Source organism: Thunnus maccoyii, chromosome 15, assembly GCF_910596095.1.
Source record: "Thunnus maccoyii chromosome 15, fThuMac1.1, whole genome shotgun sequence".
Lineage (NCBI taxonomy): Eukaryota > Metazoa > Chordata > Actinopteri > Scombriformes > Scombridae > Thunnus > Thunnus maccoyii.
This window is the reverse complement of record NC_056547.1, coordinates 4,877,677-4,902,585: the sequence shown is the minus strand read 5'-3', so window position 1 is coordinate 4,902,585 and position 24,909 is coordinate 4,877,677. Positions and strand designations below refer to the sequence as shown.

Here is a 24,909-nt window from a genome sequence, read left to right as displayed (position 1 = left end):
GTCCAAATGAGTCAAATCAAGTAGATATCTTTCAACGTTTTTTTTTAGTCTTTTTAGTTCCTCTTTTTGTTACTATACTTCCACCGCAGCTCAACAGGGAAACACAAAGAGGGAATTTGATGCTAAAAAGACTGTAAATGTGTCAGATATCCACTTGATATGACTAACTCAGACTGCTGAAGCTGAATATAAGCTTCACATCAACTTTTAAATGCATTTTTGCACTGAATGACTGTGTGGACACACTGTGGATTTTGGCCTCCATCACTTCCATTGAAAGCACATTTGAAGGATCTTTTAATATCCAGTATGAACAGGAGGAATGTTTACAGCAAATAAAACCTCTTTCACTGTTTATATGGACACCTGACTGATGTTTTAAGACACACTTGAAAAACCGTGAACCCGTCCTAAAACTTTTTCACATCAAGGACCCCTAAACTGACACAAATTAGACCACAGACCCCCATTTGATAAGATTTTTGCTTTTAGATGTTTTATTACAGAGAGTGTATGTCATTGTGTTATTTATGGATGCAATTATAGTGCAAATAAATGATTCCCCTTTTTGCTGGGGACCCCCTAGAACCCCCTCAAGGACCCCTAGGGGACCCCACTTTGAGAACCACTGCTTAAACAAATTTAATTATAATAAATAAAACATTTTGGTTTGGTTTACCATCTTATCCGTTACCATCTCATTTGAGGAGAGGGGCTTATCAGATACCTGCATGGGACCCCAGGAGGGCTTGGTCCGGCCCTGATGACATGAACCGGGGGAAAGTCCCCCTCTCTCTCCGGCCTGTTCGTCATTCCGTCGCGCCGGAAAAGGCAGAGCAGCGGAAAAAAGGAGGCGTTGCCCTCCAACAACACATCAGCTGCAAATTTATGCAAAACACTGAAAGCACTGCTGCTGCTGCTGCTGCTGCCGCCGCTGCTGCCGCCGTCCTGCAAAGCACCAGAAAGCAGCAACAACAAACATCACGTTAGAAAGAAGCTCCGCACACCGTCCAGCCGCTCCGAGTCGTTTCACCGCCGGCAGCCGGTGCAGGAGGAGGCTGAAGACCCCGGACCGGTGACGGTAAGGACGGACCGTGAGCTCCCCCCTCGTTAACGAGCCAGACAGCAGCGGCTAACGGGATGCTAGGAGGAGTAGCCTCCGGTTGGTCCAGCGTTAACGGGTCTGATTACACGGAGGGCAGCCGGCCAGCCAGCTAACGTTATGTGTGTGTTTGTGTCTCGGATGGTTGTTGCAGCTGCGGCTTTTACAGGCTGTGAAGCGAACAGACTGGCCGTGCTGGGACAGGATGGTGTGAGAGGAGGAGGAGGAGGGAGAGGAGGAGGAGGAGGAGGAGGAGGAGGGGTGATAAAGATACTGCAGGGATGAAAAGGTTATAAATCAACAGTAGACCTTAATTGATCTCGAGGATGTTAAACTAGAAGCCAAAAATAAATAAAGAGGAATAAAGAGTGTGGATGTTTTTGTGAATGAAAACAAAGATGAAGAGAGTTGAGCAGCTCAGAACCAGATCCTGAACAAGTTCTGAAGGTTTTCAGGCTCATTTGGTGACAAAAAAAAGAAAAAAGGAGAAAAGAAAGAAAATAAAGAAGAAGCAGTGTGTCAGTTTTACACATATATGATGTTTTTGTTCCACCCGTCTTGATTTTCTTAAACCCAAAAAGATTTGATGTATTTATTTAGTTTCTTTCAAAATCCTGATTGCAACTGCAGACTTTTGCAGACGGGGTTAATCTGTGCAATGTTGCATTCAGGTACAGTTTAAAAAATAGGACTGATATATTAGGTAATAAAAGACGTATCAGTATTGGTTGTATTTCAGGCAAAAAGTTACAAGAAATTGCAGTACAGAAATACCAAAGATATGTTTGCATATTGATGTATTTTAATCCATGAAGTAATAATGAATAAGTTCATTTATCAACTGTAATGTTGGTTCTCTCAGCTCATATCTAGTATAATAATATAGTCACAATTCTCTAGTAACCAAATGTCAGAGATCTTTATCATAAATGTTTCTTCATGGTCAACATCAGCTGATATGTTGCTGTTTATATCGTTAAAATGTTGATATATTTCAAACCATTAAATATTGATATTAGTATCAGCCTCAAACGTCCAGCGCTGTAAAAGAAAGAGTTGAAAAACTGTATTTTCTAATCATAAACTTGTCTTGTGAATGTGCTGCTGGTTGGTGTCAGACGTTGGACCCATCACTCATCAATCAATCAATACCTCTAATGTTCAACCTGTGGGAAACTCTGACTGGTTGATATACTGGTTGATTTAGTCTTTTTATGTTGAATATTTAATACATAATATATTTAATATTTGATATATCAGTCAGGCTCTGCTACACTACAGCGATAATACAACAGAATCAAACTGAATCATTACACCCTTACAACATGTGTTTGACTGATTTATGGGGGTAGCATATTGCTTTTTCCCCCCTTTTTAAAAAAAAAAAAAAAAAATTGGATATTATATTACAGAGAGAAACAAGTCTCAGTTCTAGTAACAAATGTGTTACATGTTACATAAAAACAAGATTTATAAATACAGTATATAATATGATAACTGGGGAATGAATTACGGCGCTCACAGTTGCATCATCTGAACCACAAATGAATAAAACCTATTAGTCTAATAACATAATTAATACATTAATTAACTAATTAATTCATCTAATAATCATCAAATAACATTTGCATTTGGAATTCTTTGTTTTGCATTTATTTTCACATTTCTGAATCTGTATTGAAAAGTGGATTTGTTTTTCACATGCATGCAGCATTTAGTGCTAATGAGCATTATTTATTGAACAGCTTGTAATTAATATTGTAAATGTTGTGTATCATGAAACACACAGTTGTCACTAGTGTGGTTCCTCCCTGAACACAACTTAAAGGAAAAACTATTTAGAAATGCTGCAGAGAAGTTTGAATTTTAGATTTTTAAAAAAAATAAATGTTTGATTTAAAATCTTTTAAATGAAAAATCATCCTAAAATAAATAAGGTACAACCTGCTTGGTACAGTTTCACTAGTTTGCGTTTTAGTGCCCTGATTCTGCTGATTTTAAACATTTAGGAAACAAATTCAAAGTTATCATGACTTATCGTCAAAATGTTGATGTCAGTACAAGCAGGAGTGCATCAGTCAGAGTTAACGTCAGCCGCTCAGTAAAACATTGACTCAGTGTTGCTCAGCGTCTCGGCTCAGTGAGCGACGGTGTTTGTCAGGAACACTGACGGCCGGTTCTTCATCAGCCGGATGCTCTGACAGAGAGAAAGTGAAGTGTGTGTGTGTGTGTGTGTGTGTCTCACTCTGTGTTTGACGGACCTGTTCTTCTGTCTCCTTCTCAGCAGCCATGGAGACGGATGGAGAGCAGAACCAGCAGGGGGCCTCCACCAATGGGAACGCAGCATCCGGGACGAGCTCCCGACCCTCTCCGATGAACTCCATGTCTCTGTACGAAAGACAGGCGGTGCAGGTAGGCGTGTGTGTGTGTGTGTGTGTGTGTGTGTGTGTTAGTGTGTGTGTGTGGGCCTGAGCTGTCAGAGCTCTCGTTCTGTCCAGATTGATGTTTTTTCCCTCTTGTCAGCTCGAAAAGCGTTTAAAAAATCATCAGAGTGACATCCTTTGAGTTTTGTCCGAATCAAAATCTCTCCATTAGTGCTGATATTTATCCATATTTATAAGGGACACAATTAGTTGTCAATGTTGCAACAGCTTCACTCGCTTGATTTCACAAATTAAAACAATAATTACAACAAACAAGTGTTCAGAGGCCCTGCCAGTCATAAAAAATAATCAAATAACAGTAAACCAAAACATTTAGAATATTATAAATAGTGTTTATTAGCTTTTCTGTGCATTGTTAAGTCTCATTTATCCTGATGTTGTTTTGTCAGCTACTTTCTCTGCTGTACCTGTTCGCTGTGTATTAATTGTTTTAAATGCCTTGAGATCATTCGGCTCTTAGTGTCTTTTTGGGGATTTATGACACAATATTACCTTTAACCTTTGAGAGGATTCACAAACTATTTTTATCCAGTTGAAATATATTTCCACCCTGTAAGGAACAATCTTTTATTTTTCTTTTTTTTTTTTTGTACCTTAAACTGCTCGTGTCATATTTCATCTTTTGGTTTCTCTTTCTCACCAAACTGTGCATCTAGAATAAGAAGCAAAGCTGAGAGGCAAAATCGAGGATTATCAGGAATTATTTACTCTTATTTTTTCCACAAACATTCCTTTTTCTCTTGTTATGAAGACAAAAGCCGGCCTGTTTGTGGATAAGTGAGGCTGAGAGAGAGGATGTGCCCGTTTTGTCTTCATAACTTGTGATTTATGAGTGAACTGATTGACAGAAAGTGATGGAGATTGAATGAAACCAGTCCCGCTGGTTTGATGGGGGCCTCTGTGTAATTTTCTCAGGCTTCTGTCACCCTGCACAGCCATCTGTCTTTGTCACCCTGCGCGCACTAATCCAGACCGCCGCCGCCGCGCTCGCTTTCATCCCTCGACTTATTACTATACGAGCCTCCACTCGTACATCAGGCAGCTGGCAGGAGGCCTCCACACTGCCACAGCATCCCTCCCTCTCACTTTCTCTGCCCTCGTTTCTCTCCTCTAATCTTTCATTTTGTATCATACTGTCCTTCCTTTTTTCTTCCCAGGTCTACACATTTGTCTTTATACTTTCCTCTACATCTTTCTGTCCTCTCTCCTTCAAGATCCTCTTCTAATTATTTGCCTTCATCCTCTTGATGTCTCTTTTTCTACCCGATTCCTCCATCATCCTTCAGTACATCTTTCTCTCTTCCTTCCCCTTACTGCTCTCTAATCTCACTCTCAATTGCTTTACTGCCTCTTCGTTTTTCATTTTTCTCCTCTCTCTCTCTCTCTCTCTCTCTCTCTCTCGCTCCCACCAGGCCCTGCAGGCGTTACAGAGGCAGCCGAACGCAGCTCAGTACTTCCAGCAGCTGATGCTGCAGCAGCAGATCAACAATGCCCAGCTGCAGAACCTGGCCGCTGTGCAACAGGTAAAGGTGTGTGCATGTCATGTCGTTTCATAATATACTGCCCCTAAATTTATGTCATATTACATAAAGGCTGTTTTCAAGTTGAATTATTCAGATAACCGCTTTCACAAACAGGTCACAAATATCTTAAAAGAGACTAAAATTAGAAAACGCCACAGTTACTCAGCAGCAACTAGCACCTGTCAACCATGTACACAAGAATAAACACCCACTAGAAAAAGATGCTGGTCTGTTGTGGTTGGTTTGGTGTAATTTTCATATGGGTAAAGTGATGTATTTGACTAAAAGAAAGAACCAGATGTGCAGATTGGTTCCAGTTGCAATGATTCCTTCTGTCTGGAGTCGTCAGTGAGTCTTCTTGACTTGTCTCACAGTAATTTATTCGATAGCCTCGCAAACATCTCACATTTATTTTTGTTTGAAGTTGACAGGAAACTCTTCCTCTTCCTTTTCCTCTTCCTCACAGGCTACTCTGGCTGCCAGTCGTCAGTCAAGTCCTTCCAGCAGCAGCTCCTCTCAGAACACCAGCACCACAGCTGTATGTACATGACAACCAGGATCACCATAACACCGTTTCCCCCCCACAAATGACCCACTTCTTTAAATAATGGCTTATGACTCATTTTTCAGGCCAGTGTAACATCTGGATCAGGGTCCAGTACCAGCAGCCGTCCTATGGGCGCCTCGGCAACGTCCACAATCAGCCAATCGGTGCTGCTGAGTGGGACGGCGGGAGGGCAGGGACAGATGTATCTGAGGGTGAGTTTGTGTTAAAGACTACATTGTAATCACTTTTTATATATTGTAGCATCAAAGTAGTGTTTTACTGCATTTTTAGCGATTTGGGAAACAAGTATTGAGCATTAAAGCAGGATGAGAAAGGTTTATTTGCTGATTTTATAGCAATGAGTCAGATTTTATCCTCCGGGGTCCCACTGACGGGCCGATACTCACTTACTACTTGACACCAGTATCGGCTTAGTTTTGTGTCTTGATGACTGTCCTGCCCTGTAGGTCAACCGCTCCCTGAGGGCCCCCATCTCCTCACAGCTCATCTTTATGCCTGGCAACACGGCAACCGCTGCTGTGGCAACCGTTACCCAGCAGCCCCAGGCTCAGCAACAGCAACAGGAAGTGACACCAACTTCCTCTTCCAGCAGCCAATCAGATAACGATCAGGTTTGCGTCATTATCGCGTCTTTTTTAAATTCAGCTCACGCTACGCTGACTCCTCGCCTGGCACCGTCCCGCAATGTATCGCTGTTTTCACAAAGATTTCATCTTCCTCTCCAGGTCCAGAACCTTGCTATGCGAGGTGTGTCCAGTCCCAAAGGTGTTGGTGTTAAGACTGAAGCCCCGGAGAGGAGTGACTCAGGTAACGTGCTCAGTTCACGTCTTTTATACCGTTCATTCCCGGCTGATTTCACAGACGTAGAAAAAGCACAAAATTTGCTGCAAAAGTTCACTTGGATTCATTCGTGATCACCGTCATGAACAGATGCACTAATCCTGCATTAACTGATCTTTTTAGCCATTAGTTTTCAGCAGAAACAGGTAGTAAACACAACACTGACATATCATCACCTTTTAAGCGGATATGTTGAACTTGTTGGCAAACAGCTGTTTATTTCCACATCCAGCTGTTACGGAGCAACATTATCATTCATTTGGAGTCGTGTTTCTGTCCACCTGGTGAATATAAGTCCAATATTCATTCTGTTTTCTCTACCAACTCCTGAGGGAAATATCTGGCTCTTTAGCTGCTAAATGCTCCACTATGTTCACCAGCTAGTTGCTGTGTCTGTTTGCCGTTTGATGCTGAGCAGGTGGTGTACAGTGGCTTTTTAGAGCTTGAAAACAGCAGAAAATGACACCATGAGAGCGCTGAGAATGAACCAAAACAGTAAAGTTGCAGCCGGACAGATAAACAACAAGCTGAAACTCATTATAAAACTCCGTAAAGCCAAGAAGAGCTGCAGAGTCGCTGATAATTCTCTGTAGGTTCATCACCATGAACCATGACTAACACATCACACTGACAGCTCATACATTATTATAAAAAATATTGATTTTAGCCACTTTAAAACTGCTATAATTAATAATAAATTACATGTAATGTGTTGTGCTTGTATTGATGAACCTTCAGAGACTCCATCAGCCCCCAAGTGTCCAAAAAAATCAGTTAATGCAGGTTTAAATGTGATAAATTTTGGACTAACTTGTTTCTCTGTTTTGTCTTTTTCCCAGCTGCCTTCTCCCTGGTCCAGCCCTCCCACCAGTCAAACCCCCAGTCCCCCACTAAGCCAAGCCAGCCTCAGCCCCAGCCGCCCCACATCAAGATCCCCACCTACCCTCAGCCCACCAACCTCAAAGCCCACCCTGCCTCCTCCTCCGGCGCCTCATCCTCCTCCTCTTCCTCCACCTCCTCCATCCCTCTCTCCCAGCTCCTGCTTCACGGAACCCGGACCCTCACCACAGTAACCACATCTCCCACAGCAGCGCACACTTTGGTGCTGACGTCAAACGCGGCCTCCCAGCCCCACGGGTACCCTGTTGGCACGGCGACCATAAAACCGGCCGTCAACGCTCAGACTCTGGTGGTGCAGCCTCTGCAGAAGACGTCGCTCAGCGCCGAGAAATCGGGCCACGGCAACGGACCAATCCCCATCCAACCCAAAACTCTGCAGGGCCTCCGCCTGCCTCTCCAGCTGCCTTCCAGAAACCCTCCTCCCATCCTGCCCGCTCCACCGCCCGCCAGCAGCTCCGCCCAGCCCCCCCAGCCGCCACACATCCCGGTTCAGATCGTGGGTGCCAGGCAGAGCACGCTGGGAAACGCCCAGGCTCTGGCTCTGGCCCGGGGCAGCTGCAGCCAGGACGGAGCCGCCGTCCTCACCAGCTCGTCCAGCCTGCTCACCATGGTGGCGTCCATCGCTTCCAGGGAGGGCGGGGTCATGGGCAGAGGGGTGGGACTAAAGACCCTTCAGTTGCCCCAAGAGGCTCCCCCATTGGCTCAGGTCTCTCAGGTGCATCCACAAGCTAATCAAAGCTCTGGACAGAGTCAGAACGGACCCCTGGCTTCGAGTCCCGCCTCCTCCCAGTCGCCCACCATTTCTTCTCCTCCTCCCTCACTGTCTCGCTCAGCGCTCTCCCTCCCCCTGGCAGCGGAAGAGCAGAGAGGAGCGGCAGCTGGTGTGACAACCAATGGAGACTCAGCAGGAAGTCAGACACCACAGGTGAGCTGCTTAGACTCCGATTCGCCACATTGAATATTTGGACTCTTAGGGGTCATTTTAGAGTGTTTTAGTGAGTCACCAGAAAATAAAATATAGTTTAATTTCACAACAATTTAATATACTCGCAGTTTTTCCAATTGGAAATTTGCTTATTTGCCAGGAGTTAGATGAGAAGATAAACTTACCATAAAAACTGGAAGCAGAGGGAAAAAATACGCTGTTTGTTTAATATGTACACAAACAAAATGTGTAGTTTTAAGGAGAGTTATGTGCTGTTGTTCTTTGTGAACAACAGCCGGAATGTCATCATCGGGAGGTTGCCTGGCAACAAGTGGAGATGCAGCATGCTGAGCAAAACAATGACTGAAACAGTGACTTCCTAAAGCTGTTGTCTTGTGTTTCCTCCTGTGTTGTTTTCTTTTATAAACCACAACAAACTGAGATATGCTGTTCATTGGTGTGAATAACATGGCATAATCAATTTATACTTTCATTTTTTTTTTTTTAGGGAAAGCAGATGACAGGCTCGCTTAAACGTAAATCGGACTCCAATTCAGCTAATGATGAAGATGGCCCCTCCCCCCCACAGCTCCAGCCTGTCAGAGATCACGCCACAGCGCTACCGACCAATCCCATCGAAGCAGGTAACGACGACAAAGAAGCACGTAAAGGTTCAAAGCTCATAAACATTTGTAACAAAGTGTAATGGCGCCGATACCGACAGTAGTACTTATATTTGAGCTTTAACTCTTCTACTGCTCCTCTCTTGTCCCCCGCTTCACCTCCTCGACAGTCCCTGTTGCTCCTCCTCCCGCCTCCTCCTCCTCCTCCTCCTCCTCCTCCTCTCCCTCTCCAGCTCTGTCGGTGTCGCGGGGGGGCTGCGTTCAGGGGGAGAGAGCTCCTCCTCCTCAAGCCGTGGTTAAACCGCATGTCCTTACTCACCTCATAGAGGGCTTCGTCATTCAGGAAGGGGCAGAGCCTTTCCCTGTGAGTACCTGGGATTTGTAGTTTCTAATACAACTTTCCTACAGGAGACGTGTTTAATACTTGAACTGGTCATTGAGTGTTTTTTTTTCTGCTGTTTGACCGACAGGTATGTGGTTCAGTAAAGGACTCGGCTGGTGAGGATTTAACAAACGACAGTCCGGACACTAATCAATCAGAGACTGTTACCACAGCAACAGGTAACAGCTCATCTCTGAAAGTACTGCTGCCTTCCAGACATGTTAGAGAGTAGGAAATTTCAGTTTTACTTTAAATGAGAAGTCCTAGTGGGAAACATGATGAGGATTTTTTATCAGTGAGGTTTGTGACGTATGTTTATCTCCAACAAACAACAGTTCTGTCATTTAAAATATGAAGAATCATCAAAATACACTTGAATTGGGTTTTTAGCATCATATGAGTAAAATCTCTCAAAACATCTGTGTAGTTTGGTTTGTTTTGGTTTTATTTATTAAACACTTTTCCATGTATTCACCAGTAAAACTAAGAAACAAAAGCACACAGATTCAAAACTAATGCATAAAACATAGAAATGCAGAAACACAAAACAAAGAAAACCAAAAAAAATATATTTAAAATGCAAAGTGTTATGCTTGACACACAGGTCACAGACACTAAAAAGCTGAAAATAACATAATTAAAGGATAAACACCATACATCTGAAGTGTAAATTTGCACTTACAGCTAACTCCATGCTAATTAGCCAGTCAACCTCGCCATATATCATCACCGCAACATGACCCTTGTTTGACCCTTGTTTGTCCAAGCCGCGGGAATGCTCGCAGGGTTTAATTACAACCTGCGAGTTGGGAATTTCCCACCTCTGACTTTGACTGCGATGCAGCGTCAGGACACAGTAAATGTCAGGAGACTTCTCCTATCTCAATACGAGAATAAGGAACAAGATTTAAAAACAATTTGTCCACATTTACAGCTTGTTTCTCTCAGTTTTCTGATGCAACATCGTAGTGATTCAACATATTTATTTGTGCACAAATTCTAGAAACGCTCGACTTGACACCTGCTCTTTCTCTTTCTGAACTTTTCCCCCCTTCAGTGCTGAAGTGTGAGTACTGTAAAAACTTTGCTCCTGCCAGCCAGTTCAGAGGCACCAAAAGGTTCTGCTCCATGACTTGTGCCAAGAGGTACTTCAACATGCATGAAATATAATATATTCAGTGGAAGCCATCTTAGAAAAAAGCCCCTGAAACCCACAGCCGCTGTAACCTGTCCTCACACACATTTTAAAGAGAAATTACTGCAACACATTTAGATGTTTTTTTTCCTACATCTGAATGAGAGAAAATCAGTTTTTTCAGAATTTCTCAGGTGGCTACAGCTGGATCTTTCACAGCATGTATGTTTCGTTTGTTCTCATGTTGTTTTTATGTTTGAATACGATGTCACTTCATTCACTTTTCTCTTCAAAAGCAAAGGCATGTGAATTTAGTCTGTTTTTATGTCAAATTCCAGCAGTCCAGTTAGTTTTTTAATGTTTTTCTTTTTTGAAATTTGCTCCATATAAAAAAAAAACTGCATTTATCATGTTAAACTGTACGTTTCACTATATGAACAATGCTCTGTTTCGCATTGTTTGAAACTGTCAGCATATGATTTTTTTACATTTTCTGCTTCTGCTTTGCATTTGTCTCTTTGACCACTACATGAGTATAGATTATATACCACGTATGGCGCAAAGAGATAAAAACTGTATGTGTTGCTCGTCTTGGCTTCAGTACCGTATATGTCACTCTTTGTCTACGATACAGTATGTATTGGTTCCCCAGGTACAACGTCAGCTTCAGACAGCACTTCTGCGTGCGGCAGAGTCACAGCCAGGGTCAAGATCACGCTTCGGGTCAGGATCAAGGCCAAGGTCACTTCTCGAACTCGGACGAGGAGGGAGGCATCGCCAGGCGGAGGGTTCCACGCAGGACCAGCTCGGAAATAGCCAGTGCCAAGATAGCAGGGAGACCCATACCTGTGAAGGTGAGACGGGAGCGCACGTTTCCTACACAGCTCTCAGAATTAAAGGAATATATATATATATATATGGAAAATGTATGAGTTGGCTCCAGATTTTGAAATAAGCAGGTGAAATTGTACAGTAGCAGCAAGTGATCACTGTTTTAATGTTTAAAAAGTGTAATTACCCAGAAATAATCAAAGCTGATGTTGATGATGAGAGGGGGTTAGATGGTGCAGAGAACAAATTTAGTATTTTGCTCACACTATAGGTTGTTTTTTAAATTCTTTGGCCTATTTCTATTAGAAAGCTGTAGTAGAGAGAGACAGGTCCCCGGCATGATGTAAACAAGGGATGTTGCGGTTCATGGTCGGCTTCCTTTGCTCATAAGTTTTAATTTAGGAAGAAAGATTTCATCGTTACTATCTTAATTAGTTGGGACAGAAGAGTTTTATCAGCTCGTGTCAATGTCAGATATTTGTTTTCAACCTACAGGAAGAAACTCAACTCGCAGCAAAGTGCACTGCACAGCCAAAAGTATGTGGACACCCGTACATTACATCCATATATGAATACTGAACATGTCATTCAAAAGCCATGTGTGTTAATCTGCTGCTCCATTCCTCTGGGAAGGCTTTGTCACGTTGAAATATATATCTGTGCAGTAGCTTTAAGATCACTTTTAATTGGAATTAATTGGAAGTATATGGGCAGGGGGGTGTCCACATATTAATGCAATGAAAACATCCCTGATTTATGTGTTTGTGTGATTGTAGGGATGGACATTGTTTAAGCTGAAATGCAACTTATTGATCCATTAATATCATTCAGTTAGAAGAAAAGCCACCCTGCCTCCTAGTGGCTGCTGTTAGGAACTGCAGGGTTCACAAACAAATCTCTAGATCACTCGCTTATCTTCCCTCTGTGATGCTGCTTCCCAGGTGTTTTATCTTTATTTATCTGCATCACCTTTATACAGTCTCACGTTGTCAAACACGTCCAGTTCAACGACAGGCTCCGACCTCTGAGCGCTTTTTAATGCCTCGCTCACCTCTGCTTCCTCTGCTCCTCCTCCCCCACAGTGCCGTTCAGAGTCCAGCCATTCAGAGGAGGAGTCCAGCGTAGAGGAGGACGAAGACGACCCCATGTCCCTCTCGCCCGCCTCCTCAGCTTCCTGCCACCACCAGCCTCCTCCTCCTCCGCTCCCGACGGAGAGTTCCGCGCCCAGCTGCCTGACGGCGAACCCCGCCCAGTGGAGCGTGGAGGATGTGTCACAGTTTATTTCCTCGCTACAAGGTCGGAAGATCTTTAAAGCGAAATATCTGTTTAGCCTTCTTTCTATTTCTATTCTTGAATTCATTTTCTTTTCTCCTCCTCTTCCTCCTTTCTCTCCCACCTCACAGGCTGTGAGGAACTGGCCTCTCAGTTCCTGTCGCAGGAGATCGACGGTCAGGCTCTGCTGCTGCTGAAGGAGGAGCATCTCATGTCCACCATGAACATCAAGCTGGGTCCCGCCCTCAAGATCTGCGCCCACATTAACAATCTGAGAGACTGATGTCAGTGTGTTTCCATAAATCCACCATGTTCAAAGTCAAGCCCCGGGCATTTACCCCAAACTCTTCTTCTACGCTCTTTAGCCCAAACTGGGGCACTTGAATCTGTTGTTGGTTTGTCTACTCTTCACCACCATTTTTTTTAAAAGAGCACCTTGCAAATCTGCCATGTGTTGCAAGTTGCAAATGCAAATGACCATATTTATTTTGGTGATACATGTCCTCTGAAAAATACTATTTCTACACAAAATCATTTGCAATCCATAATTGTTGTGATTTCTTTGATTGCTTTTTTTTTTTTAGATTTCAGTTGTCTGCCTGTCGTGAAAAAATGGAGAGATACTGTAGACGAATGCATAGCTGTTTGTGAATGTATATTTTTAATGCAAAAATCATTTGCGTTAATCAGAAAACAAGAAAAAGTCAAATCTACAGTAATTGCACAGGATTCCCCAAATTATACCAGTTATGTGCAAATAGGGCTAAAGTTGTTCTCTCTTTGACTTAAGCTGTGCTGTTCTCGCTACACTTCTGCTAAAATACTACAAAACAGTCAAAGAGAGAGAGAGGGAATATACTGAAAAGGAAACGCGCTGTTGTTTCATTCATTGTATCATAGTGTACAGGAAAAGTATTTTTTGAAAGGTTCGCCCACTTCTTTGGCTTCAGCTGAGAAAAGTCAAACACTCATGGCTTTTCCCTGATTTTTTTTTTTTTTGGTCTTGTTTTTCCGATAATATCGCCACACCTGATTTAAGCTACACTCTCAGTATATAATTAGGACAGCAACGCAATAAAGAAAACACGGATTTCATTTAAGTCGAACCAAAATTTATATATCAAGTCAATATCTCAAAGATTACAGTTGACTATTTTCAAAAAAAAAAAAGTATTTTGGAGGGAAAACACTCAGATTATTTAGATCTTTAAAGTTATGTATGTGATAAAATATGGTACTTTCAACATTGTAATTATTTTTAAGAATAGGCGTACTTTTTAAATTGTGGCCTGTTCTATAACTTACAGGGTACAGTGAGAGTTACAGGGTACCGGCTGCAGAAATGCTCCACATGAAAACCCAAATGTCTCCCAAGAGAATTTCAACCTTTTAAGTGAAAAAAAAAAAATACTGCGAAAATACAGATTTTTGCACCGTTTTTCTTACATCTCTATGGTTTTTACATACAAAGCACATCGCCAGTAGACGAAACCGCTGCTGCGGAACGCTTTTCTAAAACCGTTTTAACATTAAGAGTTTCTCACTCTGTATCTCCAGGAGATCCAGCCTTTTAAAGTGTTTTTTAACAGAGGACTTTCTGTTTATTCCACTCTAAAAAAAAAAAAAAACAACAAACTGTGATTCTTTTGTTATCAATATATCAATATTGTCACTTTTTTTTCTTCAAAATGGTACACTCCGGCTGCTCCTGATCTGTAATTATGTGTATGAGTGGAGGGTAACGTCACGGGCTTGATTTTGTGTTGAAAGAAATGCTGACGGAGATGAAGAAATGCAGCAAAATGTGATGATAAGCTGTTAACTTGAAGTATCTTTAAGCTACATTCATGAACAAAAACCAGAAAAGTAAGTTTAGGAAAATAGGCTGGTAGCCACATGGACCTACAAGTACAGTACGTTTAGGATGGATGAAATAAAATCATACCTGAATGAATGAGCGTGTGAATCGGTACACCTTAAACTATACTGTAATAAGTGTAATATTTGCCTTTATATTTAAATGCACATTTGTTTGCTGGACTGCCTTGTTTAAGCTTTTTACTGTAGAAGTTTTTTCTCATGTTATATATCTCTCTCTGTGAACCTTGTGGCCTTTTCTCACTAGTCTCTTTAATAGGTTTAGATGAGGATTGTCTGTTTTTTAACTGCTTTTCATATCATTCCTTGTTTTATATTAGTGCTTACTTTTTTACAATTCAAGCAATGACATCTGTTGCCTTTCCCAAAAAGCGTGACTTAATAGTAGCTACCTTGATCAAGGAAACTTGCTGTCTTCCTCATAGCTTTTGTCACATAGCGTGTAACTACCAACAGTATTTACCTTTTTAGCTAGCTATCTTTGGCTTTATTGTTAGTGACTGTGACTATTACGTTATTATCTTTCAAAAAGGATGATAATCTTTGATAGCTGTGTGTTTATATTTCACAGTCGCCCCAGGATTTTGAAGTGTTAAATCAACAGGTCCCTCTGCATATTGGGAAGACCAAAAAAAACAACAAAAAAGCACTTGTACTACATTACAAGTGATGTGAGCCACAATTTCTCAGCCAAATCATCGCAATTCTTAAGTGTAACATTTGTTAACAAGCAGACTGTCGTAACTTTGTTCATTCAATCATTGTTTTCCCAGAGAAGTAGCACTTTTCTCACAAAATAACAGTGGATTCTGCAGAAGGCTTTTTTTTTTTTAATAGAGAAGCTGCTTCAGAATCAAAATGCATTTGCTTGCAATAATCAGAAAAACTGCAAAATCTTGGAGTGACTGAGTTCGGCGAGGTTAACAATACTATCATGCAAATAAATAATCAAGGAATTGTTTTAAAACGGGGCTTTTGTTTTTATTTTTGAAATGGAAATGAACTGACCTGCGTTTTTATCTTTTACTTGTATGGATTGCTTTCAGTATGCACCATTAGCCTGTTTGACAGGTGAGAAAAAGATAATTACAGGTTTATTGGGAGAGTTATTTGAGCAAACAGGGTCTTTCTCAGCAGTGCAATGCTTAAAAATTAACATTCATTAGTCTCCATCCTCCATCCTTTAGTTACTGTTGCTATGGGCATCAAGCTGTGCTGTATTCTTTGACCTGATTCAGGACCTGAATAGAAATTTCAGTCCTCAAGAAGATCCTCTTGGGGTTAGGTGTCACAGAGATGACTTGTTAGGGCTAAGGTTGTTGCTAAAGTTTAATGTAAGGTAAGAAACACTAAGGCCGAACAATCTGATGGGTCAAATGTAACACTGTTCAGTGATGGAAGAAGTACTCCAATACATCAATGTAAAAATACTCCATTACAAGTAAAAGTCCTGCATGAAAAATCCTACTCAAGTAAATGTACATAAGCAGGAAAATGTAAAATGTACTTAAAAGTATTGCAGTAAAAGTACATAAGTATTATGAGCTTGATGTAGTTAAAGTATTGCAGTAAAAGTAGTGGTTTGGTCCCTCTGACTGATATATTATTATATATGACATCATTAGATTATTAATACTGAAGCATCAGTGTTAGAGCAGCATGTTACTGTTGTAGCTGCTGGAGGTGGAGCTAGTTCACACTACTTTATATACAGTTAACTAGGTTAGTCCAGTGGTTCCCAACCTAGGGGTCTGGCCCCTCCAAAGGGTCAGCAGATAAATCTGAGGGGTCGTGAGATGATTAATGGGAGAGGAAAGAAGAAAAAACAAAGTTCTGATACACAAATGTATTCTTAGTTTTTGGATTTTTTGTCTAATCTTTGATTTTTGCTGAAATATTGGATCATCTGAACATATTTTTGAAAATTCACTATTTGGTGGAGCTGTTAACAACTCATAGACATGTGAAATGTGACCCCGACTACACACTGCTTTTTGTAAGACGTCAGAAGCCAAAAAGGTTGGAAACCACTGGTTTCATCTTTAACAATGTGTTGTATTTTAAAAGCTTATTATATTATCCATTGAGTCAAATCTTCATCTGAAAAGTAACTAAAGCTGTCAAATAAATAAATAAAATAATAAAATTGATGAAATATTGATAAAATAGTGTAGGAGAAAGTACAATATTTCCCTCTGAAATGTAGTGGAGTGGAAGTATAAAGTAGCATAAAATGGAAATACTCAAATAAAAGTACAAGTAACTCAAAATTGTACTTAACTTCCAATGTTCAATTGTTTTTACTTCGAGCTGTGATGTTGTAATAAGGTTCAGAACAGTGACTGTTTTGCCAGTTGAAAATCTTGATTTCAAACAGGTGTAGACAAAGTCTCAGGTTTAGCCTGCGGCCATTGATTGTTGGCAGCTGTTTTTATCTGGTTAGCTAATTAACATTAATTCATGGGGTTTGTCAAACTGTCTTCAGCTGACATTTTGTTTCTGTCTGGCTGAGTCATTTCACAATGATAACCCTGCATAAGCATGTTCTGTATGCATTTGCATAAATAGTCCCAGACAATAATCCCAAACAAATAGTCAGCATCCTCATCATTTAATGGTCAATGTAGAAGACATAATAAAAGAGCAGCATTGTTTTCCATAGTATTTATAGTGCGGTATTATGGTCACTTCAGTCTCTTGGGATCTGTAATGTAAAGTGCATCCTTCCATTATCTGCTGTTCATTTCTGAGAGGCTGTGTTCCTATAATCTTTTGTTACATTTAAAAAGCATCGGAAACATGCAATATTTTCTGTCATTATATTAGTTCTTTACAGTTTACAGAAAAACATATTTACAATCCATATATTACTCTTTAAACATATTAAGTGGATGTGCTTTATAAGTGTTCTAACAATATAAACAAGTATAAAAAAATGGATTTACGAACAAGTTAAATTATTTTTCATTAGGCCTTAATAAAAAAGAATCAATTGGACAGTAGGCCGGTACAGCACCAATATAGTCCTGACTGATGGCACTCTTAGCCAATCAAAGCACAGCATAATTGTAGGCTTCTCCATATCCCGCCTCCCTCAGGTATTTCTCGATGTTCAGTGGCTCAGGCACTCTGAGAACTGTCCTCCCATTGGCTGATTTCTCTCCCGCCTGAAGTTTTCGAATTAGCTCCGACATGGAGAGACGTTGCTGGGGGTCCCACTGGCAGCACGACTTGATGATGGAGTATCTACAAGCCAGGGTAAAAGACTGTCAAACTTCGGCAAATTATTTATTATTATAATTATTTATTTACATTATTACAACATTTTGATGATGTGCTGAGTTATGTGCCCTTTTTTGCAGTTGGAACTGGCTAGCTTAAGGCTAACGGTTAACCGTTAACATGATGTCGGCAGTTAGTCAGCTAGTTAGTCAGTTAACTTAACTAGAAATTTGACAAATGTATAGTAATAAGTAAAGTAATAAAGTAAATAAAACAAACAAACAAAAACCCAAACAAAAAGCCGTTTTATATGTTCCAGTTTCATATTTGACCTGCTTGCTTAAGAATACGTTAACTGACAGTGCTTTCTTGTTAGCCATGCTAACAGTTAACGGTTAACGTTAAGATAAATCAAGGAATGGCAAACTGACTGGACTCTATGGCAGGAAAGGTTACTGGTTTTCTGCTGCGAAGTGTAGTTAGTGGCTGGCTCAAAAATATGCAGTTTATACCTTTGAATTGAAATGTTAACATTACAGTGAGGCACCAAATGCCCGAACTGTGAAGAAAATGGTGCAGAATTCTCATATTTCCACTGCATTTTCTTTACCATTTTCCGTTATAATGATATAATACGTTCTTCAGTTAGAGTCAGAAATAATAAGTGTTCTCAAAATTAAAATGGCTGATGCATCATTTGGGTAACATAGTCATGCAACTACTGCAACAGGCAATTGTGTAGTGTTTGTGGTTAGTTTAATAGGCTTGTTGACAAGTAGTGTTACCAAAATATCTTATTATTATTATGAGTCGTTTTTAGAAGAAACTTTTTTTCAACATCAAATGAGCGAAATGTCTCAAATGTGTGTTTTTAATTTTGTCTACAGCCATATAAGAACTTTGCCCAAATAAAATAAATTCAGAAAATCTGCCTTAATTGACCTAATTAATTTCAGGTGTGATGGAGTATTGTCACCGGTGGAAAATCTTGTCAAGAACCATCATATTGTTAAAACCATAACTGCTTGAATAGCAGTCCAAATGATGGCTGAATCAAAGGAAAATGCACATTTGATTTTGTATCTGAGGAGTTGATATTAAATGATTTGTGGGTAATGACGGCCTCCAAAGAGTCTGTTATAATTGTGCTACTGGGGGTTGGCGGTGTGCAAAAGTTGGCCATCTATAATGTTATAACTCATGTGCTCTGCTGTCGCTCTTACAGTGAGTTGGAGCAGGAGGCCGGTCGATTGAGTTGCCTTCCTCTTTGGAGGTACTGCAGGAGTTCAGTGGCCATTAGCTGAGCAAACGGTGGGTCACCTGTATACATGGAAGGACAGTATTAGATTGAAATGTTCAGGCTATCTGGTGTAATTGTACTATTGTATGAATATAGGAATTTCTAAACAACACCTACCTAGTGTGACCATTTCATAGAGCAGGATACCAAAGGACCATCTGCAAAAAGGACAAAAAAAAAAAAACTTAAAGAAGGGCATTATGTAAATAAAAGGGAGAGAAGAATGAAACTAAATATACCGGTGTAAAGACAGTAGAGAAATGTTTACTTTATGTCCCCCAACAATAAGGTAGAAACACTGGAATAAACATGAGCATTTTCAAACACACACACACATTTTTCACTTATCTAAATTATGCACAAGAAATGTGGCGAAATGTGTCAAATATGTAAGTTTTTCAACAACTTAAAATGAGTTGTGATAGTAGTCAAGCAGCAGCATCTGTCTCCCTCTTTATTCAACTCTGGCCGGGACATTTCAATGACATGCTTTATATTCAGTTTTAATATTCTCACTGAGGACTCGGGCACTCACACATCACTGCTCTGACTGACATCTCTCCTGGACAGCACTTCGGGGGCCTGCCACTTTCTCAGCTCCATGTGCTCCACTTCTCCTGGAGAATCGACTTGTGTTGTCCTGCGGTAGGCCGAGCCCAGTCCCCACAGCTTTGCTGTCAGATCTCCGCCAACCAGGACGCTGCGAGCTCCCACGTTGCCGTGAACGCAGCGCTGACTGTGCAGGTACTCCTAGAAGATGTTCAGATGAAGACGGAGAAGAGAAGGATGCTGCTTTTAGGACCTGACTCCGGACTTCAGTATAGTTATTATGATTAAGTAGATGATGATTAGTAGTTTTAACTGCATTCACACTTAATTAACATTGTATTTGGTTTAAACTAAACCAATAAAAAATAAACTATAAACTAAGAGACTTTAGCTGAGTTTGCCACAAAATAATGAAAATTAATATACAGATAGATTGAGACAAGCAGGGAGACAAAATGAAATCCCTCTTCAAATAATTTCCACATATACAGTATTTTGGTCCATGACGTAGGGAGAGAGACAGACAGATAACCAACCAGAGCAGAGGCCACCTGTCCCGCCATGGTGAAGATCCTCTTCTCTGTCATGTCACACGAAGTCTCAAAACCTGAGTTATCCTTCAGTGAGAGAAAAGGAGAAACATGTTTATATTATTGTTAGTCTCACCTTTTGAGTCATTCTGCCAGACCTGTCTTTTATGTATAGTGACAAACTCCTCTCTCTACGCTGCTGCTACACTGGAACATGAGTGTATCGGACTACTTTTCCTGTAACTTATAATAGAAGCAGGTGAACATACTGTAACTGTCTCTGTTGAGTAACTATGGATAATAGTTTCACTCTCTTTCAGTAACATGATATATTACCCTCTACTGCCCCTCAAAGGCCAACAGCAGTCATGACTTTATCATTTGCCATGCCAAGCATTTGGGAGTTCATAACCAAGTGATTATCATACTTTATAAAATGATGTACAGTCATTATACAGTCATGGTGTGAAGAATATACAGCCCATTTCAGTGTCATTGATTTTGTTTGGAGTGAAAGATTTGAATTACTTTACAGGTTTCAGTCTTACAAACATTTTTCATATATTATTACGTATTTTTGAGGAGTTTTTCCTCAGCTGAATGGAGGATGATTTTCTGTACAGATTATAAATCGCCCTGAGGCAAATTTATGATACTGGTCTGTACAAAAAAAGATTTACTTGACTACTCCCCAACTACTGTAAACAGACTTTGATGTGTAAATCTGTGGAGTTCCCTTTAACTTTACCCTTTTTTGCTCTTTAAATAAACCTTCAGACAATATATATATATATATATTAATATTAAAACATTTTGTTCCCAAAATGTTTAAATATATATATATTAAAACATTTTGGGAACATTCAGATCCACAAACCTTCCAGTACAAATATGCAAAGTCTGAAAAATTCACCGTCACCCTGCAAACAGAATAGTTCTTCTTCTAGATGGTATATGTTTAACAAGTCAGCTTTGCTTATTAACACAAATGAGCTTATAAAAAGTTTTGTACTAGACTGATAAAGCTCCTGTATTCTGTTTGAGATTATGACATTCTATACGTTATATAGATGTGACTCAGGTCACCAGTAAGTTTTACAGCTTGCAGATTAAATATAAACCAGATCGTAAAACTGTCTCTGACACCCTGAGTATATTTTACTTTTGTGGTGGAAGGTAATAGATTACTGTACCTGTCTACATCTCCACAGGAATCCCAGCAGGTCCCTCTGATGCAGCTCCTCCACAACCATCGTCAGGGGCGACTGCACTGAAACCACACCCAGCAGTGCAGGTAGGAAGGGATGCGGCCCCAGTCCAGACACGAAGGAGGCAAAACCCAAGAAATGCTGCTTCTCACTCTGGTTTGTTGTATCTGTGGAAGAGGTTTAGTAAGTTTGTGATCTTTACTCAACAGGGGCAGTTTCTATGAGCAACAGTACCCTGCTTCCTAATCACACTCTATTGAATATTTAGTTGTTTTTTTATTATAAGGATTTAACTTTGTCTTTTCAATTGGACAAGTCACAAGAACCATCAACACATTTATAGCTTTTGAACTTGTGCTACTGATTGTGTAAACTCTGATATGAAGTAAAACCAGGTTCATAAAACAGTATAAAACTCTACAATCTCAATATAAACTGGTTACCAGACCATTCTTTGTATTTTTATGTGGCTGAAACGAGTAAAACAAAACTGCACTAATTCAGCAGGGATGCATTTATCAGCTGTCAGTCCAGGACAACTCAGTTTACCTTTCAGCACCCTCAGGACAACGTCCCTGTTGTCCATGCGGGCTCTGTAGAGGGTGACTGTGTTATCAGGCTTGATGGAAAAGGACAGTGGCAGGGCAGTGACCTGGCTAAAGGCTCCATGATGCCTTTGTGTGGACGTCTGCGGTACTGCAGCGAGAGTGGGCACTACCCTCTGCTGCACTTGTTGAACTGACATTGGCAGCTCCTCATGTTCCAGTGGGTTTAGCCCAGGGGGCGCTAGAGAGAAAGAGAAATAGAAAGCAGGAAATCATGATGCATCTGTGCTGTATGTTGACTTGGAAAAGTAGTTCTTAAACATGTTTGCTTCACCCTGACCGTATCCCTGCGGTGTCTGACATTAATGTGACAAAATAAAGCATGTTCGCTCACCATCGATACCCTGCAGCTGATGCCTGTGGCTGTTCCTCTGCGTGTGTCTGTGCGTGGAGCTGTGGTAGCGTTGAGGGGCAGCGGTCCGTGTCCGCTTCCGTTTGGGACAAAACCTCTTGAAGAACAGGAACAGTAAGACGACCAGTGTGGCAAAGAGGAGCAGCGTAGGGACGATAATCACCGCCTGCTCATGCTCCCGGATTCCTGAGAGAGAGAGAGAGAGAGACAGACAGATAGAGAGAGAGAGAGAGAGGGGGGTTCATGTATAAATGTCAGGTCCAAGAAGAGTTGAAGCATTCTCAACACTATGTTGTACCAGGTTTAATGGTGTGCACAGTGACAAGTCGCTCTGATGAGAAAAAGCGTCACACAGCTGAAATGTCACAGGTCCGACCCGTGTGTTTCTTCTACTTGAGTTAGGACAGTAAGTAGTGTGGCTTGTGTGCATGCATTTTGTGTCTCGCAGCGGATGTGCAAATACACAAATTCCTAATCACACTGTTTGGTGCAGGTTTGGTTTCAGTGTCTGACTTTAGGGAACTTTGACAGGATGAAAATGTTGGCTGTTACAACTGTTGGACCTCTGAAGTCATGACAGGATGTTCTCTCTTTAAAAACATCCTCACATTAGATCCCCTTTTATGACTGTGTTGAAATGTTGATGTATAACTAGCTGATCATGATATGCTCATTGTAATGGTACAAGCTAGAAAATTAACTCATAGATCTGCAGAAATCTCCACTGTTAATCCGACTATAATCAAATCAATCATTGTCATTTTATCTGTATTTCTCTACTTTTTAATCACTATGATAATGAGGCTGCATCAGTCGAGGCATGTTGACAGCATGTTAGGACAACAGCATGTCATTGTCATGTCATTGCAGCGCTCAATACCTTTGCCTCACTTGGCTGAAACAACTTTTGTCCTGCTGCATTGTTAATGTAACACAATCAGCCAGTAATTAGACAGTCAGACTGGCCTCAGTGAACTGAGATGAGTCATGATCTCACACCCAGAGAATAACACATGTACACAGCACTGATTCTTTCATTATATGTATTCTCTTTAATGTCATTTGTTTGATTGCCGTGCCAGAGAGTTTACACACCAGCTGAGACTTTTTATCAGCATATTATTAACTGTAAAATGTAGAAATTTATAACTAAAGGAGGATTTTTTTTTTTTTAACATGGCAATCATTTTTACTCCTTTATTTGAATTTCTCCGGCTCTCTATGTATTCATTCAGTTTTCATTTATTTACGGCTTTGATTTCATAATCCCCCATATTGACCCTTCACTGACTGATTGCCTGAGTAGACACACACACACACACACCCTTATACAACATTACCGCAAGAGCATGTTAGTAGTAACTAATCCATCAATTTACACACCTGCAGCTGCTGTTGAAATCCTGAAGTCAATCTAATGTTAGACGGATGAAACTAGAATGTAAAAGCACTGGTCCTGGTGAACGTTGCGGTCTGGTTTGGGCACATTCTTAGGTGTGGTCGGGGACGTACAGAAGGACATAAATCGTTTGTTGTCACTGTCGTTAAAGGCTCGAACTTGAAACACCTTTGCCCTATAAAAACTCAATACAACTCCTTACTATACATGTTACACCCATTCTATTCTTTTTAAACAAATACTCACCTTAAAGAACCTGCCTGAAATGATCGTTAACTATTTTAAAAAAGGTGTTCTTCCTGGAAAAAGTCAACTCAAGATAGGACTTGTGTGTCACATTATTAATACTTGGTAATATAGTTAAACGTGCAGATCTATCAGCTCTTTGGAGTATTTAACAGAAACCTGCTGAGATGATGGGAGAAACATGTTGAATAATCTGACTGTTATGGTCTTTACATTATTGTCGACCATTTTAACATATTATCATAATTGAATAACTGTGTGAACACAAAGGCTTCCCAGCAGTAACAGTCATTAAACAGTTATTACACCATCTGGTCGTGTAATCACACATCATTTAGAGCTCCAGTGTTAAATGTGACAATATCGCCTAGCAGTTAAATAAATGAATCTAACCATATACTTCACGCTTGTTCAATACCAAGACACCAAAGATTTGAAGAGTAAACGTCTGTGTGGCTTTGAACCAAACTCTTCATTTCATGTCAACACCTCAGCAGAAGCATTCACGGTTTGTCTGCTGATGCACCGCTGTCGGTTTACAGCCAGAATGAGGTAACTGTCGGTATGGACAGTATGTGCAGAGTTTGACACTAGAAGAGCGTGTTCACATCCATCTGCTGGAGGAGGATTTTTTTCAATGAGGCACAGAGATCAGACGTCATTTTAAGGATTTGAATGAGGTGATTGAACTTATTTGTAGAAATATCAGACACAAATTATTAAAATATATCTAGAGGGGATCTTTAATGAAAACAGATAGCAGAGAACTGAAAAATTTGATGAATATGAAGAGAAATTAACCAGAGTCAAAATGCAAAAGCTAGAAAATCACAATAATCATCAATAAAGATTAAAAACAAGAGAAAAATGGAAAGATGTCCCGCTAATTTAAGGATAGAAGATGATAAAAGAGAGCGAGGAAGAGTGACAGTGGTGTCCTTACTACATAGGTTGTCGTCCGGTGCACACAGATTATCGGCCGTGGAGTTGGATGACATGCTGGAGAGGAAGACAGGAACACAGATAGATCAACATTACTATCAGCTGGGGGAAGAGATCAACATTACCTCTGCTC

At 40.6% G+C, this 24,909-nt stretch overlaps 3 protein-coding genes across 9 annotated transcripts in view; 2 read left to right on the top strand and 1 right to left on the bottom strand.

Annotated features, from left to right (window-relative positions):
- The first annotated feature begins 806 nt into the window (after nt 1-806).
- On the top strand, nt 807-15,256 carry LOC121912556 (polyhomeotic-like protein 1). Of its 7 annotated transcripts, none has more exons than XM_042434753.1 (16): nt 807-1,081; nt 3,390-3,514; nt 4,959-5,075; nt 5,536-5,607; nt 5,700-5,828; nt 6,084-6,248; nt 6,363-6,444; nt 7,317-8,302; nt 8,811-8,946; nt 9,096-9,289; nt 9,396-9,486; nt 10,365-10,452; nt 11,077-11,296; nt 11,769-11,810; nt 12,356-12,569; nt 12,677-15,256. In XM_042434753.1, exons 2-16 carry the CDS (start codon nt 3,392-3,394, stop codon nt 12,826-12,828), a joined length of 2,811 nt encoding a protein of 936 aa, XP_042290687.1. In that variant the 5' UTR covers nt 807-1,081; nt 3,390-3,391; the 3' UTR covers nt 12,829-15,256. The 7 variants fall into 7 exon arrangements, with proteins under 7 accessions (XP_042290687.1, XP_042290688.1, XP_042290686.1 ...); XM_042434754.1 differs by having other exon boundaries at nt 3,387-3,514; nt 4,959-5,069; XM_042434752.1 differs by having other exon boundaries at nt 3,387-3,514.
- Nucleotides 15,257-17,298: 2,042 nt separating this feature from the next.
- LOC121913474 (tyrosine-protein kinase STYK1-like) lies at nt 17,299-21,277 on the bottom strand. The gene is made up of 4 exons (XM_042436127.1): nt 21,218-21,277; nt 20,031-20,111; nt 19,516-19,695; nt 17,299-17,680 (listed from the first exon to the last, which is right to left on the bottom strand). Exons 1-4 carry the CDS (start codon nt 21,275-21,277, stop codon nt 17,474-17,476), a joined length of 528 nt encoding a protein of 175 aa, XP_042292061.1. The 3' UTR covers nt 17,299-17,473.
- Nucleotides 19,602-24,909, top strand: part of LOC121912555 (chloride channel protein 1-like) — a 51,786-nt gene continuing 46,478 nt past the window's right edge. The window contains exons 1-2 of the mRNA XM_042434751.1: nt 19,602-19,689; nt 21,236-21,388. Of these exons, the coding sequence (XP_042290685.1) occupies nt 21,329-21,388 (60 nt within the window). The 5' untranslated portion in view covers nt 19,602-19,689; nt 21,236-21,328. The remainder of the gene's footprint in view (nt 19,690-21,235; nt 21,389-24,909) is intronic.

Excerpts from the sequence above, each read along its gene's own strand:
- LOC121913474 (XM_042436127.1), bottom strand. The coding sequence starts at position 21,277 with ATGGTTGTGGAGGAGCTGCATCAGAGGGACCTGCTGGGATTCCTGTGG. Across the intron at positions 20,112-21,217 it reads TCCTGTGGAGATGTAGACAG|GATAACTCAGGTTTTGAGAC; the intron begins GTACAGTAATCT and ends CTCTCACTGAAG. Across the intron at positions 19,696-20,030 it reads GACAGGTGGCCTCTGCTCTG|GAGTACCTGCACAGTCAGCG; the intron begins GTTGGTTATCTG and ends AACATCTTCTAG.
- LOC121912556 (XM_042434753.1), top strand. The coding sequence starts at position 3,392 with ATGGAGACGGATGGAGAGCAGAACCAGCAGGGGGCCTCCACCAATGGG. Across the intron at positions 5,608-5,699 it reads AGAACACCAGCACCACAGCT|GCCAGTGTAACATCTGGATC; the intron begins GTATGTACATGA and ends CTCATTTTTCAG. Across the intron at positions 8,303-8,810 it reads CAGGAAGTCAGACACCACAG|GGAAAGCAGATGACAGGCTC; the intron begins GTGAGCTGCTTA and ends TTTTTTTTTTAG.